This window comes from Marmota marmota, unplaced genomic scaffold (genome assembly GCF_001458135.2).
Source record: "Marmota marmota marmota unplaced genomic scaffold, marMar, whole genome shotgun sequence".
Classification (NCBI taxonomy): Eukaryota; Metazoa; Chordata; class Mammalia; order Rodentia; family Sciuridae; genus Marmota; species Marmota marmota.
This window is the reverse complement of record NW_026000229.1, coordinates 35,493,586-35,511,957: the sequence shown is the minus strand read 5'-3', so window position 1 is coordinate 35,511,957 and position 18,372 is coordinate 35,493,586. Positions and strand designations below refer to the sequence as shown.

The following is an 18,372-nucleotide window of genomic DNA, read 5'->3' as shown; positions in this document are numbered from 1 at the left end:
CAAGAGTCTGTGTTCTAATTACCTATTCCTCCAGGCATAATGCAGGCCCTGCCAAACTGAAGTTGTTTCCTCAACATGTCTTGCATTTTCTCACCTTAATACTTTGATTGATATTGTTAGGTCTTGGAAGAAAGTGCTTCTCATCCCAACCCCAATCTCCATCAGTCAGAAATACTTCCCTCTTTCATATGCCACCTCCTTAATTAAACATTTCTTGATTCTTCCCAAAAGTACAATCTCCCAGTTTTTACCTTCCCCTAGACTTTTAAATCTGGCTGTCTCTTGTGGCAAATAACATATTCTTACATTAAATGTACTTGTGTATTTATGTCCTAGACAAGTTCATAAGAAAAAAAAAAGCTCATGGCTCTTTAATTACTTATTATTCTTATAATTTCTGTTTAGATCAATGTCTTGCATTCCAAAAGTACTCAAAAAGAACTCAATGAATTGAAATTGGCAGAAAGCCAATACTGGCACTACATCCCAATAACTCAAAGAGGGTTTTTTTTTTTTGTTTTTGTTTTTGTTTTTTTAAGGGCTATTTGTATAAAAATGTTTATTCAGACCAACAACACATAAACTATCCAATGCCTCAAGTACAAGGGAGTGGTTAGATAAATTAAGGCCAGGCCCAGAATTTACTTCATACTTGCCTGGCTCATAGGAAGTATTTAATATTAGATGAGGGGCATATCATTGTTTGCAACATTATGTGATCAAGCACATATGACATCATGTTAAGGAAAAAATAACTTTAACAAAACATACAAATTACACCTATAGAAAGCCTCTGGGGTCAAGTTCATCAGAAGGGACCAGAGATGGTCACCTCTGTCGCACTACACAGCAATTTAAAAGGCGTCCTCATACATACTCACTTTGATTTTCACAACAACCCAGAGAAGTACGCGCGGGAGGTATCATTAACTCCGGTTTACAAGTAAGGTGACCAGCTACCGAGATCACGAATGATTGACCAATGTGGAGCGAGGATTCCAGTCCCCGCCTCCCAGCTTCAGGCTCAAGGCGGCTTCCCTGCCACCACACGGCACTGCCCTAGCCTTGAGGATATCAGTTTCCTTTTCTTTCCCCGCATTACATTTGCAAACGGAGACCCGAAACACTCGCGTCAAGAGAGGGGAAGGCGCAGGGATAACCTGACCAGCACTGCGCCCTAGGACGGACATCAGGATCTGGCCCCGCGACCATAGAGTCCGGAAGTGCGGACAGAGCGGCGCCAGGCGGTGGCGAGGGTGGGGGTGGGCGCAGGAGCGCCGCCCAGAGCTTCCCAGGACCAGGGAAGGCTGCGCCCCAGCTGGCTGGCGGGATGGGAATAGCGCTGGCCTTAAAGGTGTTCGCGGGGCTGCTGGCAGCGGCTCTGGCGGCCCTACTTTTGGAGCACTATGGCCTGACTGGGCCGTCCTCTTCACTGCCCCAGCCCCGCAATCCTCAGAGGCCGCACCCGGCGCCGGGCCCTGGAGACAGCAACATTTTCTGGGGCCTGCAGGTGACGCGGCGGGAGGCTGGCGGGCGGTGGGTGCTGAGCGGCGACTGTGCAGAAAGACCCTTGCTGTTCCTTTAGGAGCGCAACCTGCACCTGTTTAGAACCAAACTCTGGCTGCAGGCCTCGGTCAAGTTGTCACTAGAGGATCTGTCTAGTGCTGGCCTCTGCCCAGTCCTTCCGGGGGTGGGAAGTTATCTTTGATGCACTGTATCTCTGCCTTTTCCTTCTACCCGAGAGAGCCACTGGGCCGCCTCTGCCCATACTGCCTCTTCCTGACTCAGATGTCTATCTCTGTTCAATACCTGCTTTTGGCAGATATCCGACATTCACGTGAGCAGGTTTCGTGATCCAAGCAGAGCAGTAGACTTAGAGAAGTTCTGTTCTGAAACTATTGACATCATTCAACCAGCTCTCGTCTTAGCAACAGGTAGGGAGGATTGCCGTGCTATGGTGGTGTTTCGTGGTCCGGATGGCAGAATGCTAGCCAGGATTACACTTGTTCACTTTGGGGGCGTTGGGAACACTATCCACAAGCCATGACCCCAGGTGAGCTCTGTGAGGTAGAGGAGTTGGGACTTCGTGATTTACTTTGCTGATGTATAACAGAGTCAAGGTCCAGGCTAAATGCTTTGACATATTAAGGTTTTTGTCAAGGCGTGAAGGAAGGCTTGTGATGCTCATGTAAGTGTGTTGTTGTCTGCTATGTTTGTGTCTGGCTTTTTTTGTTTTTGTTTTTTTCTTCGTTGCAGCTGAATTTGAGAGAGGATTAGAGGAAGTTCTTTAAGCAGAAGTTCTCTTGCTAATTTTTCCATTTTCTTCACACATAAGTTAGTTTGATATTTTTCATCATTTGAGGCTTCAAGTGACTCCAGGAACTTTTTCTTCACCCCCCTGATATTTCCTTGATTTGAATTTCCTAGACTCTTTAAATATTTGACCAGGTATTCCCAAAGTGGTCTGGAGAAGAAGCTAAAGGAACATCTCTCCTGTTTACTGGGTGGTTCATCTGTCCCTCACTTTACTGAAACATCTTAGTTTCATTAGTCCTCAGTTAATGTATGGGCCCTATTTCAAGTGTTCTTTTAGTTTCTTAGAAATTTTGGTATGTCATTGTCCAAACTACACTTTCCAGATTGCTTCTTGCTATAAAAATAACAGTTGGTCAGATTACATACCCTGATTTGGGTTGTGGGAAATGGTTGAAATAGATGTTAGGCCCCTCCCAAACTGTTGGAATTTCTTACAGAGGTTTTTCATTTTGTTAGTCTTTTGATGCATTTTGTACTGCTCTCTTTAAAGATACATTGTTTTCCACATCACAGGAGGTTAAATAGGTACTCATTAACCTCTAATAAGCAAAGCTCTTGCTGAGACAATCTTCTAGTTTAGATATCATGGCTTGGTCATAGGTGGACTCACCTATTAAGCTTATTCATGTTATGTACTTTTAAGTATCTTTGTTCCTTCTGTGTGCATTTTTTAAAAAATTGAACTCTCTTGAGTTTATTTTACATTGTGATTCAATTCTTGTGTAAACCTACAGGAGACCTGACAGATGCCAAAACAAAGGAACAGTTGGGATCCAGGCAGCAGGAGGTAGAATGGCAAACTTACCAGAGTATTCTGAAGAAGACAAGAGTCATGGAAAAAACCAAGTGGCTGGACATCAAAGGAAATCATGGTAAGAGTCAAGACCCAGATATAATAAAGACTAGATATATATTTCTTAAGAACCTAGATCCTTCCATTTATATTATAAAATTATAAAGTGGGAAATTGTAACATAAGTTTAGATACACTGAAGGCCACAACTCTAAAACACAGTTATAATATGTTATTTTTAAACTTCAAATGTCACTGTTAGCCTTTGAGATGAAAATTAGTATGGTATTTTCTTTTTGGTAGAATAAAGTTGAGGCAAGAGGATTGCAAGTTCAAAGCCAGCTTCAGCAACCTAGTGAGGCCCTAAGCAACTTGGTGAGACCCTATCTCAAAATAAAAAGGGCTGAGGATATGGCTCAGTGGTTGAGCACCCTTGGGTTCAATCCCTAGTAACAAAAAACAAACAAAAAAGAAAACAACAACAACAAAACCCCCTACATTTTGTTAAGTGAAAGAACTAAGCCTATAAGTCTTAATACTGTATGATTCTGTTTATATCACATGCAGGAAAAAGGCAAAACTGTAGACAGCAGGCTATTGTTGACAGGAAGGGAATGGGGAGTGATATTGACTATAAAAAGGCATCATGAGTGAATTTTGGGGGTTGATAGGACTGTTCTGTGTTTTGATTGTGTTCTTGGATACATGATTATGTATTTGGCAAGCCCATAGAACTATACATCACAAAGAATGAATTTTGTTATATGAAAATTTCAAGAAAAATTAAACTGAATGCAAATATCCACAGACATGGAAGAGAAATGGAAAATCCCTTCTCTTTTTTGGATTATCATTGTTACATTAATAAGGAAATGAACTCTTCTCCAAAAGAGTCCTGATAGTAGGTTTGTTTTATAAAGGCTGACTTTCTTATTAGAATTAAGTACTTCATTTGTCCACTTTCTTTGATTATTCATGTATTTTTTTTTTTTACTATCATTTTAAACAGATAATTTTGCCTGGTGAAATACATAGCGATTGATTTGATCAGAAAATGGCTGATTATAAATAGTTCTTTCAAAACAGCTAGGAATTAAAAATTAGAAATAGGATACTTGGCTTATAACTCTCTTTGGTATGTTTACATTTTCCCTTTTTCCTGATCCAAGTCAAATTATTTTTCAATAAGTAGTAAATATGTATATTTTAAAATGTTTCTAAGCCAAGCTACTGAATTATTTATTTTAAGTAATTCATGTCAAAAAGACTTGTGATTAAATAATTTGATTAGTCATTTGGCTTTCATAGTAATGTAATTTGATTTATAAGACATAAATGTTTATGGTATGAATATATATTTCTATATGTTAAAATAGGGAAGGAAGCTAGTTTTTTATTGAGATTTAGCCATAACATACAGTTGTTCTCTTATTTAACAAGAAGACTGAATTCATGTTAATATTTATTTTGGCCTAAATTGGACTTATAGCTTGTTCTCTAAGGTTATTAGAAATATTGTTGATTTCTGGAAATCAAATTTGATAATTTTAGTTACTGCAACAAGGCAATTAAGCTCTATGGAAAAAAAATGTGTTTCCAGATGAGTGTTCTATGATATGCTTAACCTTAGCCCTCACCATTTGATAACTTCTTTTTTTTAAGTCTTAAGAAAGGGGCTTTGTCCCTGATATAAAAGTGATTTGCTGCTTAGAAGCACTTGGCACTGACCCATATATAGATCAGGCATGAATTCACTGCATCTAGAATCACACAGTTAAAATAAGAGCAACAGCCCAATCTTATAACTTCAAATTTATTTATTTTGATAAATAAAAAAATACCTATTATTCTCAAAGTACCTATTAATCTCCAGAATACTATATACCTTAAAGTTTTCAGATAATCTTTTATCCTATCAAGTTGTTGTTTGTGTTTTTTTGTTTTTGTACTAGGGCCTTACCCCTGCTAGTTAAGTGCTCTACCGCCTAAGCTACATCTAAGGCCTTTTAAAAAAATTTTATTTTGAGGCAGTGTCTTGCCAAGCTTCCCAGGCTGGCCTTGAACTTACAATCTTCCTACTTCATTTGTCAATTTTAAAAAATTATCAGTCTAATTGAGTTCCATTCTGCCATTTTAAGTATTGTAGAAAGAATTCTTGTCTTTGTTTAGTCATTAACATGTTTGCATTTTTCTTTTTTTGTATAGATGAATACTTGCTTTTTTCTTTTTAATTAGATGCATACAACATTCCAAGTCTGGAGAGCGTCAAGAATTATTACAGGTACCCAAACGAACAGAAGAGAGACAACTATGTAGAGTCTCTTATAAGCAGGATACAGTTAATTCAATGAGTTGCAAGCCTCAGCAACTTAGCAAGGTCCTAAGCAACTTAGCAAGACCCTGTCTCAAAAAGAAAAAAAAAGGGGGGTGGTGGTGTTTGAGTTATATATATCTGCAATAGATCAGTCATTTAATGCAAAGGATTTAAGTGTGTAGAAACATAACCATCTGAACAAAATTCATGAACATGGGGATTGTAACATCAATTTAAAGATGACAAGTTAAAAATAATTGTTTAACTAACTGAATTTATAAAATTAGAGTCGCCATATAACTAAAACAGGAGATTGTCCTCTTTTGTTAATATGAAAAAGAAAAAGAACAAAGATGAAAATATTTTGCTTCCTAAAACTGTCTGCATCTTTGATGGTGACTGTGGGAATGGAATTAGACATTTTCAGTGAAGACTTAATAGAACTTGATGCCTGAGTGATTATTGGGAAAGTAGTGATTAATCACATAAAAGTTTCTTACTTTTATATATCTAGTTCTAGACACCTAAACTTTATCTGAATTTAATAAATAACATTTTGCTAGAGATAGGTATTATAAAAATATCAAACTGAGGATCAGAAATAATATTAAAATTAAATCTTGCTTTGAGGAATGCTCCCAAAAAATACCGAAGTTTAGAATAAAAAGAATGTCAGCATCATATATTTTAACCTCTGCTTTCAAATAGTATTCTTTTTAGACAGTTGAATTTTAATGTGTCAAAAAATGTAGGAAAGGACAGGGCACACGCCTGTAATCCTAGCAGCTGGGGAGGCTGAGGCAGGAGGATTTCTAGATCAAAGCCAGCCCCAGCAACAGTGAGGCGCTAAGCAACTCAGTGAGACCCTGTCTCTAATTAAAATACAAAATAGGGCTGGGATGTGGCTCAGTGGTAGATACTTAGTAGACCTTCATTAAATTTTTAAATGATTGATAAGTTCCATTTCACTGAATTCTGATATTTTTAAATATTTAGGGGACTGCTTAAAATAGTCTTCTTTTCTGCTTTACTTGGAGACCTCGTGTTTGCTTATTGATGATTTAGTTTGCATGAGTCTTAGAAACAATGAGAGAAAAACTTTGAAATGTCTTTTAATGAGTTTATCCGTTGTATTTGTCATTTAGTTATTTCTCTGTTAAATCAGTATACCTTTTCAAAGGGAAGCAAAATCTGCAGTGGTATTAGGGACAGAATTTAAATTCCTTCTTTTAAAAATTGAACTAAAACTTCCCTGTCTTATATTTTTTAGGAAGTATTCTGCTGTACATAGGGATGGCTCTTTTCATTATGTTCACAATACTCCCTTTGGCAACTACTCTTTCATCTCTGTGGATGCCACCCAAAATCCAGGGCCTAAGAGACCTTTTAATTTCTTTGGAATTTTAGATGAGGTACAGTAAAATTCTCATTTTTCTTAGTAGCTTATGTGTTTTTACTTTTTCACAGATACATGTGGGTTTTCAAGTTGTCCTAACTAAGCAAGTTCTTACCTAGAAATGTTCAAGAAAAATTTAACTGTGGCAAAAAGTATGGCTAGGAGCTACTGGCTACTTCAGGGCTGTTATTGCTATTCCTATTCTTATCCCAAAACCCAGGAAAGAGGCACCTCACAGTTTATTCGGTGAACATTTATTTAGTATGTAAAATGCAGAATGTATTTTGCAAGGCACAGGGCATACATCTTTGTGTGCTATATGGCATAGTGCTAAATCCTCACAATGGCCAATAAAAGAGAAGGACAACTATTGAATTATGTAAGTTTCTTTTTAAAGTGTTTCAAACAGGCTAGGTGAAAACTATTGCTGGGTTACAACCATCTGTAAAGTCATATATGAGAACTTTTCATTATTTCTTGATACAACAAATGCCAGTTTATTATTTAATGAGCACATGTCCCTATGCAAGATACATATGCCCATGTGTAAAAGTATAAAGGTGACAAGATCAAGTTCCTGACTTCTTAGAGTATTTAATTTAGTGGTGGGTTATAAGACCAACATAGAAGTAACTAGATCAATTAGCAGAATTTACTAAGTACTGAAAGAGATTTGTTATATGAGGGTTCAAAGGAGTTTGAATCAAGGGAAGAGAATAATGCCTAATATAATTTATTATTTTAGGCATTTTATTTAATTAAGTTTTATTGTGTTTCCTAGCTACCAAGTATCTTTATTCAGAGTTAATTAACTTATATTAAGTCATATTCCTCAGGATAGTGGGTTTTATAAAATAAATTTTTTTTGTAGTTGTAGATGGACAACATGCCTTTATTTTATTTGTTTATTTTTATGTGGTTCTGAGGATCAAACCCAGTGCCTCACATGTGCTAGGAAAGCGCTCTGCCACTGAGCTACAGTCCTAGGATAGTGTTTTTAAAGGTACAATTCAAGGACCAGGTGCACGAAAATCAACTGCAGTATTGCTAAGTACAGAGTCCCTGGTTTTTACCTCAGACTTACCAAGTTAGAAACCCTGAGTAGAACGCTCCAAAATGTATTGTTCTAAGTACTTTATAGATAATAATATATACTTATGTATGTGCACATTTTAAAAATCAATTTTCTGAGATATGATTTACATACAATAAAATGTACTCATTTTAAGTGTCTGAAGAGTTTTGACAAATGGGTATACTGGCATAACTGTGACCATAATGAAGACATAGAACATTTCCATCATCCTAAAATGTTTCCTTGTCTGTCTTCAGCCCCTGTGGAACTAAACTGGTTTTCTATCATTATAGACTAGTCTTATTTGCTCTAAAAATTTATCTAAATGAAATCATACAGAATGTACTCTTCAATATGGCTTCTTATGCTTAGTATGATGTTGCTGGGTTTCATCTATATTCTTGGATATATCAGTAGTTCTTTTTATTGCTGAATAATATTCCATTTTATGGATATATTACAATTTGTAGATGATTTCTAGTTTGGGGCCATTATGAGTAGAGCTGTTGTGCACATTTAGTTTCAAGTATTTCTATGGACATATGTATATATTTTAAAAGTTTAGTTTCAATATGTTTTTAATTTATTACCATGTCTTCATTACCAGTACCAGAAGTAACTAGGCCAATTAACAGAATTAGAAGATAGTGGTGATTTCTTTATTTCTTGTTATTTTTTGTTTGTTTGTTTTTGTTTATCAAATGGGGATAATACCTGCCCTACCAATAACAGAGTTATTTTAGGATCAAGTGAATTATAATATACATGAAAACAGTTTAAAACTTACAGAGGTCCATTCAGGTCCTACCTGGTAGAATTTAGGATCTAGATATTGTGCAATTATAATTATAAAACTTAAGGACTTGTTTAACCTGATGACACTGGATTTCAGTCCTAATTGTCTGAGTCCTAACTGAAGATCCTTCTATTTTTCTTCCATTTCAGAAACAGATGAAGGAACTCTTATTATTGGCCAAGGAAAGTAAAGAGAGCAACCATACAATTTGGTTTGGACACTTTACAACATCCACTATCCTTTCTCCATCACCAGGAATCCGGTCAATCATGAGGTGAAACAAGCTTCCAAAATCCAAACTAATTGTTGCTGTACCTATCTTGCTTTCCTGAAGAAACATTCTTTATTAGTTTGGTATCCCAGTTTACTTTTGTTCACTTATTCTGTTTATTTTTCATTGGTTAGTTCGGCTACAGCTTATTTGTGTGGGCACCTCCATACACTTGGTGGACTCATGCCTATTCTGCACACTCGTCACTTCCAGGGCACTTTGGAACTTGAGGTAGGAGACTGGAAAGATAATAGAAGGTAAGGGAATTACCTCACAAAACAAAACTTATCCATATTATATGATAGGCTATACCACTTAAGGAAAAAATTGTGATACTTTTTTTTTTTTTTTAAGTAACATAACTTGCAGTCTTTGTCATTATGCAAAAACCTTGTTGTAGCAGTGATATTTACCATCACTATGCCATATTGATTCAAGATGAATCCATTAGGAAGTAGTTTTAAACTTCAGTGTACACAAAAATTATAGAGTTTATTAAAAATAAAAATTTCCAGGCCCTACCACTAGAGATTTTAATTGTGTTGGTCTGTCCTTGTCTACAGATCATACTTTGAGAAGCACTAGAACTAGACATGTCATTTTTCCTCTTGAATTTTATATCTACCACTCTAGTTTTTTTCTAGACATTAGTAATTTCAATTCTTCAAATAGTTATTTTTAGTTTTATAGCTATTATAGAAAACAACTTATTTACTGGAAGTATATATTTTATTTAAATATTTATTTTTGATATATAAGTGAAATATCTTTAAGTATAGAACATTATCATTTATTCAAATATTTGTTGAACTGAATATGTTACCTATTTCTAACTACTTTCATTAATGAAAAATCAGCTTTACATTTTAGAAGCTGCTTCCTCATTTTGTTTGGTTTTTATAGAAACTTTGAGCTAAGCCTGTTATTACTTGGCAACTGTAATTACTTTGGGCTAAGACCTGTGTGCTCATGACTGAAGCTGAAGGCTGAGCAGGCATTGCCTTTTGTTACATAGGCTTCTTGACTCTTGGCCAGCTTTTTTATTTCTTCTAAATGCTACAGTTACAAGTTGTAGTGTTAAATTTGAAGCCATTTCTTTTGTTTTTCTTCCCATCTGGTCTTCATTGTTTCAACCCTGAAACAACCTAACCTTTACTGTTCTTATAACATTTAAGTTGTATTTACAGTAGAAGATTTTTTTGACAGTATATTAGTAGTATAGGTTAGGCCTTGTTGTGGATGTAAAACAAATTTAAAAATATCAATGGCCTAACACAATAATGTTTACTTTTCATTCCTCTAAACCCAGTCTGAGTCAGGGCAACTATCCTCCATGGGGTGTCTTGGGAATTCTGACTTCTCCATCTTATATGACCACTATTTGTGTGTGTGTGTGTGTGGGGGGGTGCGGGTTACCAGGGATTGAACTCAGGGGCATTTGACCACTGAGCCACATCCCCAGCCTTATTTTGTATTTTACTTTAGAGACAGGGTCTCACTGAGTTGCTTAGTGCTTCACTTTTGCTGAGGCTGGCTTTCAACTCATGATCCTCCTGCCTCAGCCTCCTGAGCTGCTGGGCATTCGCCACTTCTCCTAGCATAATACCACTATTTTAACATATTAATTCCAGAGTGGAGAAGAGAACAGAGAAGTCACATATGCTCTTAAAAACTTTGGATGGGGGGGCCACAGGGGCTGGGTTTGTGGCTCAGTGGTTGAGCACTTGCCTCGCACATGCGGGACCCTGGATTCCATCCTCAGCATCACATAAAAATAAATAAGTGAAATAAAGGTATTGTGTCCAACTACAACTAAAAAAACAAACAAACAAAAAAACTTTGTATGGGGGCTGGTGTTGTGGTTCAATGATAGAATGCTTGCCTAGCACATGTGAGGTACTGTGTTCAATCCTCAGTACCACATAAAAATAAATTAATTAATTAAAAAGATATTATATCCATCTATAACTGAAAAGAGGTGTTAAAAAAAAACAGCAAACTTTGATCAGAGTGTGCTACATGACATTTCTACTCATAGCCTATTGGCCAGGATTAGTCACATGATCCTAATCTAGTACACAGAGACTACGAAATGCTAGGAGGCCCATAGAGTATTTGGTAAGCATTATTGTTTATATCATAATTAATCATTTCTTTTTTAAGTTCTAAAAGAAAATATAGGGGCTATGGATATAACTCAGTGGTAGAGCACATTTCTAGCATGTGTGAGGCCCTGGGTTTGATCCCCAGCAGAGAGAGAGAGAGAGGGTAGGGTAAGGGGAAGGAGAATATAAAATTTGGGTTACTCTTTAATGAATATTTTATACCTTTCATTGTACATTTGGAAAATCAAAATGTCTTCACTTTAATTTCTTTGGGATTATAGGAATAAAAGTTTAAAGGCGTATGCAACTTTTCTTATTGTATTTATATCCAACACTTTAATATTTTATGTAGCATTGTTGATGGAATGAAGAATATCAGATCTTAGATTTATGATGAATGTTTTAGCTTCAAAATAGTCTTAAAATAATGTAAAATAAAGTGAATTAATTCAGCAAGTATTTAAAAATTAAAGAGTACATGCTATGTGCCAAGAATTGTTTTAGGGCATAAATTCATTGTTTCAATCAGAGTCTACTTGATGTGACAAATTCGAAGAAAAGTGATAAAGGCAAAGGAAGAAAGAGAAACAGTGTTATTTACTTTGTACTCAAATTCATCATGTAAAAACACCATGGTTTTGTATTTTGACATTTGTCTGTCTATAACCTTTAAGCCCTCTTATAAAGTAACTAAATTGCCTATCTTCTGTTCTCCAGGTATCGAATCTTTGCTTTTGATCATGACCTTTTTAGCTTTGAAGATTTGATCTTTGGAAACTGGCCTGTGATTCTTATTACCAATCCTAAATCAATCCTCTATAGTTGTGATAAACATGAACCTCTAGAAAGAATCCTTCACTCAACACACATCAGGTACATTGCAATTTTTCAGAAATTACTTTTAATTTTATATTGACAGAGAATAAGTCATTGTGATTGTATTCTCATATGAAAGCTATGAGATATCCAACAAATTTTCTTAACAACCTAAACATTATATAATGATAAGTTGCTTATTATTTGATTCCCCTTCTATTAAAAAATATACAATATTTTAAGCTGATAAAAATCTTAAAACCAACCAGAAACCCATAATCCAATCACCATTTTTGAACATTTTATTGCAGCCTTTTTGTTGCATGGATTTCCATTGCTATGATTATAATATATATATTACCTTGTAGCCTTCCTTCCTTTCTTTCTTTCTTTATTTGCACTACTGGGAATCAAACCCAGGGCCTTATGCTAGGCAAGTGCCCTGCCACTGAGCTATACCCCCAGACCCATATATTCTACTTTTAAAACTTTACATTTTGTATGAGAAATAGTGTTTTTCATTTTGCTACATAGTTTTCAAAAAAAGCAAAAGATGTATAATCCTTATGGAATTGCAAATTTAGTTTGCATATAAAGTTGATGATGTAGATTATAGGATGCAAATGAGATATCATTATCATTCTTTTTGCAAAAATATGTATAACTTTTTTCAAACATAAGGAAGGACATTTTTAAAAATATACTTTTAAGTATTTATTTTGAAAAGTAATCCAAAATAACAATCTTTAGAAAATATAGTAATGATATTATAAGTGTGTGTGTGTGTGTGTGTGTGTGTGTGTGTGTGTGTTTGCCCACCCCTAATAGAACCATTAGTGTTTCTGAGTGTTCCTATGTTTCTTCATAGGCATTTTCTCTTAGGCATTTTTTTTTAATATTTATTTAGTTGTAGATGAACACACAGTATCTTTATGTATTTTTATGTAGTGCTGAAGATTGAACCCAGTGCCTCACACATGCAAGGCAAGCAGTTCATCACTGAGCTACAGCTTTAGCCCCTCTTAGGCATGTTTTTACATAATTAATTAATCATCAGAGCATGGTTTAATCTACTTCCTACTTTTTGTCTTTCAACACTGAGAATGTACCATAATTTATGTAACAGTTTCCCCATCTTATTGGTGAACTTTTAGATTTTTTTTTATTTGAGGATAAACACCTGGTACATGCAGATTCTTCCTTCACTTGAATAATTTCTTTATAATTGAGTTCCAGAAGTGAAATTCTAGGTGAAAATTTTGAATTCTTTTACAGCTGTTGCTAAAGATTGCTTGATTACTTTTTACTTAAATGGTAAAATATATGTCATTTCACATTTTCAAGTGTACAATTCAATGGCATTATGTATGTTCACATTGTTGTGCAATCATGATCACTATCTCTAGAACTTTTTTCATTTTCTAAAGCTGAAATTCTGCACTTGTTAAACAGTAACTTCTCACTTTCCCCACAGTAAGATGAACAACCACCATCCTACTCACTACCCCTGTGAATCTGACTACTCTATGTACCTCATCTTTGGCTTATTTCAGTTAATAATGTCCCTAAAATTCATACATTTTGTAGCATTTGTAATACTCTCTTTCATTTTTTAAGACTTAATAATATTCTACTGTATGTATATACCACATTTTGTATATTTCATCTGTTAATATCATTTTTTGATGATACTGAATATTGCTTCTGTGAACATGAGTGTATAAATATCTGTTCAAATCTCTACTTTCACTTCTTTTGTATATATACCCAGAAGTGGAATTGCTGAACCATATGGTAATTCTGTGTTTAATTTTTAAAATATTTATATTTTTAGTTGTAATTGGACACAATACCTTTATTTTATTTATTTATTTTTATGTGGTGCTGAGACTTGAACCCAGGGCCTCATACGTGCTAGGCAAGTGCTCTACTGCTGAGCCGCAGCCCCAGCCCCCTATTTTTAATTTTTTAAGGAGCTACCATACTGTTTTTCATGGCAGCTACACTATTTTAAATTTCCACCAGCAATGTACCAAGTAACCAGTTACTTCACTTTTAAAAACATATACAAATTTATGGGGCTGGGGATGTGGCTCAGGTGGTAGCATGCTCGCCTGGCATGCGTGCGGCCCCGGTTCGATCCTCAGCACCACATACAAACAAAGATGTTGTGTCCGCTGGAAAAAAAAATATTAAAATTCGCTCTCTCTCTTAAAAAAATATACAAATTTATAATGTTATCAAACAATATGAGTGCCAAATTCACAACCTTCTTATCATTATTGGATACTATATTTTAAAAAAACATTTAGTAGTTAATCTGATATAAATGGTACCAAGCTGTTTACATTTTTGTGAAATTGGAATATATGTATTCTTTTTTTTTTTTTTTTTTGGTGCTGGAGATAGAACTCACAGCCATGTCTATGCAGAGCATTTTACCACAAAGCTACAACCCCAGCCTCACCTTTTTAAAAAACTTTGAGTTAGGGTCTCAAGTAAGTTGCTCAGATTGACCTTAAACTTGCAATACTCCTGCCTCAGACTGGCCTTAAACTTGCATTCCTTTTGCCACAGCTTCCCGAGTAGATGGATTACAGGTGTGTAATCATCATACCTGTCAGTCACAGTTTTTGATAGAGTGTGGTAGCCAGCCCTGACTGTGACCTTGCTTCTTCCAGGTAAATACATTGGGAACCAAATGAGTAGATGAAGGCTTGACATTAGATTGACAAATTGAGATCCCTACTCTATATTTTCTTCCTAAGAGAAAAAAATCAGAACTTTAGGAGTTTATTCAGAAAGAATTTTGAATCTATCCTAGCTAGATTTGTCAAAGATTTTCCTTTCTAAGAAGTAAAAGAATAGTTCTTAATTTCTCACCACTGTAGGTTTGCTGAATTGTACAACTTCAAAAATCTCCAAGAAAGAAACCAAGATCATGAGTGGCCCCTACAGTTGTGCAACGTGATGCTTCTGCCTATACTTATATAATGTCTGGTTGCAATAGTGTTATTCTCCTTTATAAAAATAATGACAACTACCTGAAAACATGCCTTTTATATGTGCTCTCATTTTAGAGTCTTGGCCTTTTCCTTATCCTCTATTACTTCTGTCACCATTAAGATTGATGGAGTTAATTTAGGACAGGCTATTCATTTGTCTGGTCCTATTTTTATACTGAAGTGGAACCCCAGAAACTACAGTAATGGAACACATAACATAGAAGCAATTGTCCAGGTAAGTTAGTGATTTTCAATTTGCTATGTAAATGATTAGGCTCTTGCCAGAGTAAACTCTTGATTGTGGATTTGTTTTTAGTCAATTGGTACAAAAGCTCAGTTTGATAAACAGTTTTAAAAAAAAAAAAAACACTTTTTAAAAATATACTTTGTTGCGGGCTGGGGATGTGGCTCAAGCGGTAACGCGCTCGCCTGGTATGCACGGGGTGCTGGGTTGGATTCTCAGCACCACATAAAAATAAAGATGTTGTGTCCACCGAAAACTGAAAAATATACATATATATACTTTGTTGGGACTGGGGATGTGGCTGAAGCAGTAGCACGCTGGCCTGGCATACATGGGGTGCTGGGTTTGATCCTTAGCACCACATAAAAATAAAATAAAGATGTTGTGTCCACTGAAAACTAAAAAAATAAATAAATATTAAAAAAATTCTCTCTCTCTCTCTCTCTCTCTCTCTCTCTAAAAAATATACTTTGTTTAGTATATTTGAAAATAGGCACTTAGAAGTAATTCTATTAGATAGAATTACAGGATGAGAGGAATATGTATTTATTGGCTGCAGTCCCCCCTTTTTTAACCCTGGGGAATCATTCTCTTATTTTCTTCCAACTTTGGCCAGAGGGTTTTTGTTTTGTTTTGCTTTTAAATAATGGGGGTAAATTCCCTGATATATTTCAAGATAAAAGAATAGGTCAAAAACCATATTTCTCTTGCCAGGACACAGAATTTTCAATGCTGCAAAGTAACTTTTTTGTTTGGGGAATGTGCATTGTCAGCATAAGCAGTAACAGTATGCCTGTCCTTATTCTGGTTCAATTTGGGACACTTAATTCATTAGCATCTACCAGAATAGAAAGTGATAATCGTTACCAAAATAGAATAGCTTCATCAAACTCTTCAGGCTCCGCCCACAAGACCCAGCCAATGGGCCTCAAGAGCAGGAGGATTGTGGGAGGTGGAGAGAAGCTTGTGGGGGAGAGAGAGGCTTGTGGAAAGCCGGTGGTGGCAATTGAGGCTCTGAGGGTTTTTCCTGAGAGGCTGTTTTGTTTGGCGTGTGTGGTTCTAAAAATAAAGTTAGTTTCTTTTGACAAGTGGCTCCTGATTGTGCCCAGCCAGACTGCGGCAGCTTCATCAAACTCTTCAGGGGATAAGCTGTTCTCTTTTAATATTCATATTCTTAATTTCTACAGTTTTATGATTTGTTGACAGTTTTTAACCATTTAGTCTTCAAATGTTAAGTCTCAGTTTGAAACACCAAATAATACTTCAAAAATACATGTAATTACTTTATTATCTTTTTTTACTTCCCCCACAGAAATAGGTCCATACATAAGGAACTGTTGTTGAGCTCCTTCTAAGGAGATACCAGACACTTAGGATTTTTTATTTCATCCTCATAATAATTCTATGTAATGGGCAGTTTTATTCTTCGATAATAGGTGGGAAAACTTGTATGTCTGCATAATGGAAGGCACTTTGCTTTGCCACCCATCTTTGAAGTGTTCTATATAGGAGGAAGAACCAATAGGCAGGAAGTAGGAGGGACGGATGGGAATAAACTCTTATTATATTTTATATTAGAAGTTGGATTGGGCTGGGGATGTGGCTCAAGTGGTAGCGCGCTCGCCTGGCATGCATGCGGCCCGGGTTCGATCCTCAGCACCACATACAAACAAAGATGTTGTGTCCGCCGAAAACTAACTAAATAAATAAATATTAAAAAAAAAAAGATTACACATTATTTAAAAAAAAAAGAAGTTGGATTAAAGAGGCTTGAAGGTACACATGAACTAGAATAAATTATTGCCTATCGTTAAGTCATGGGGAAGAACTAGGAATAACTATAGGAAAACTGCCCACTATAGGAATGGAAAGTTCCCAAATCCTTGGATTGCTTCAGATTCTCTTATTATTTTTTTTTAATAAGATGTTCAGCTTCTGTAGTTTTATAAAGAAAAACAATTATTCATATTTTCTTGAAACACCTGTTTGTCTAGTTGAATCCTTTTAATAATGTGAAATCACCAGTGCCACAAAAAAAAAAAAAGTGAAATCATGTACTTGGCACATTTTTAACATTTCTTACAACATTATTGAGGTATAATTTATGTAAAATAAATTCTACTTTTTAAATTTTATTGTACTTCATGCTTATACATAACAATAGAATCCATTTTTATATAATTATAAAAGCATGGAATATATCTTATTTTAACTAGGATTCCATTTTTGTGGATTTACGAGATGATGAGACTCACTGTAGTGTATTTATATATGTACATAGGAAAATTATGTCATGTTTAAAGTGTACAATTTCATGAGTTTTGACATACATATACATCCCTGTAACCATCACTATAATCAATATGATACATTTCCCTGAAAGTTTTCTTGTGCCCTTTTGTTATCTGCCTTCCTTCTATCCTCATCTCCCAGGTAACCATTAATGTGTTTTCTTAAAGTATAACCTTAAAAACTTAATCTTGCTGTGACACATGACTAAATTAGTCAGGGTCACTCCAGTTAAATTGGGTTGGCACTGAATAATCACACAGACACAGAAAGTACCTTTTTCTTGGGGTTCAGTGATGGCTCCTCTGCCCCAGCTCCCACAAGGAAAGCAAGAGTGGCAGACAAAAGAGAGAGCATACCTGAGACCATCCTGTTTATTGAGGGGAAGACATTTGAGAAAGTTCAACCCAAATACAGCAAGAGATTGGGTTTCAGGGGGTTGCTTGATAATGTCTTGCAGTCAGCGGATTGACTGACATCTTGGAAAACCACACCCATCTTAGGTGCTGTGTGGGATCAAAGGCAGAGTGAGCAAAAAGGACATATAATTACATGGCCTAGTCAGAGCTGCAACATCAGTCCAGTTCCCCTCAAATGCTCATAGCTCACACACACAGAGTCCATGTCTGGCTCAAGACAAATCTAATTAAGCCATGCATGGTGGTCTACATCTTTAATTACAGCTGCTCGAGAGGCTGAGGCAGATCATCATCATCACCTACTAAATATTAAGTAGGAAACTTGGTTTCTTCCTTTCCATTTATTAATGGAAAAATTCATGTACTGTTGATAAATATAGTGCACTATTGATAAATCTGATTTGAAATTGAGCAAAAACATCAACTTATTATCTAATATTTTACCTATATCACTATGTTTTTTGAATATGTATAGGTTTCTGGTAACCTAGTAGCAATTAGATCTTTACATCAATTCTCAATGTGAATCATAG

At 35.6% G+C, this 18,372-nt stretch overlaps 2 protein-coding genes across 10 annotated transcripts in view; one reads left to right on the top strand and one right to left on the bottom strand.

Moving 5' to 3' along the window:
- Positions 1 to 1,016, bottom strand: part of Ubr1 (ubiquitin protein ligase E3 component n-recognin 1) — a 150,993-nt gene extending 149,977 nt beyond the window's left edge. For all 3 annotated transcript variants that reach the window (XM_015480756.2, XM_048792980.1, XM_048792979.1), the window contains exon 1: positions 882 to 1,016. The gene's annotated coding sequence lies outside the window, so the exon portion shown is untranslated. The remainder of the gene's footprint in view (positions 1 to 881) is intronic.
- Positions 1,017 to 1,054: 38 nt separating this feature from the next.
- Tmem62 (transmembrane protein 62) overlaps positions 1,055 to 18,372 on the top strand; it is a 45,615-nt gene continuing 28,297 nt past the window's right edge. Inside the window, exons 1-9 of one of the 7 annotated variants that reach the window (XM_048792985.1) lie at positions 1,243 to 1,510; positions 1,823 to 1,934; positions 3,051 to 3,188; positions 5,345 to 5,390; positions 6,694 to 6,835; positions 8,840 to 8,964; positions 9,096 to 9,218; positions 11,784 to 11,939; positions 14,963 to 15,122. In XM_048792985.1, coding sequence (XP_048648942.1) covers positions 1,331 to 1,510; positions 1,823 to 1,934; positions 3,051 to 3,188; positions 5,345 to 5,390; positions 6,694 to 6,835; positions 8,840 to 8,964; positions 9,096 to 9,218; positions 11,784 to 11,939; positions 14,963 to 15,122 — 1,182 coding nt within the window. In that variant the 5' untranslated portion in view covers positions 1,243 to 1,330. The other 6 variants (XM_048792984.1, XM_015480753.2, XM_048792987.1 and 3 more) reach the window with 6 other exon arrangements.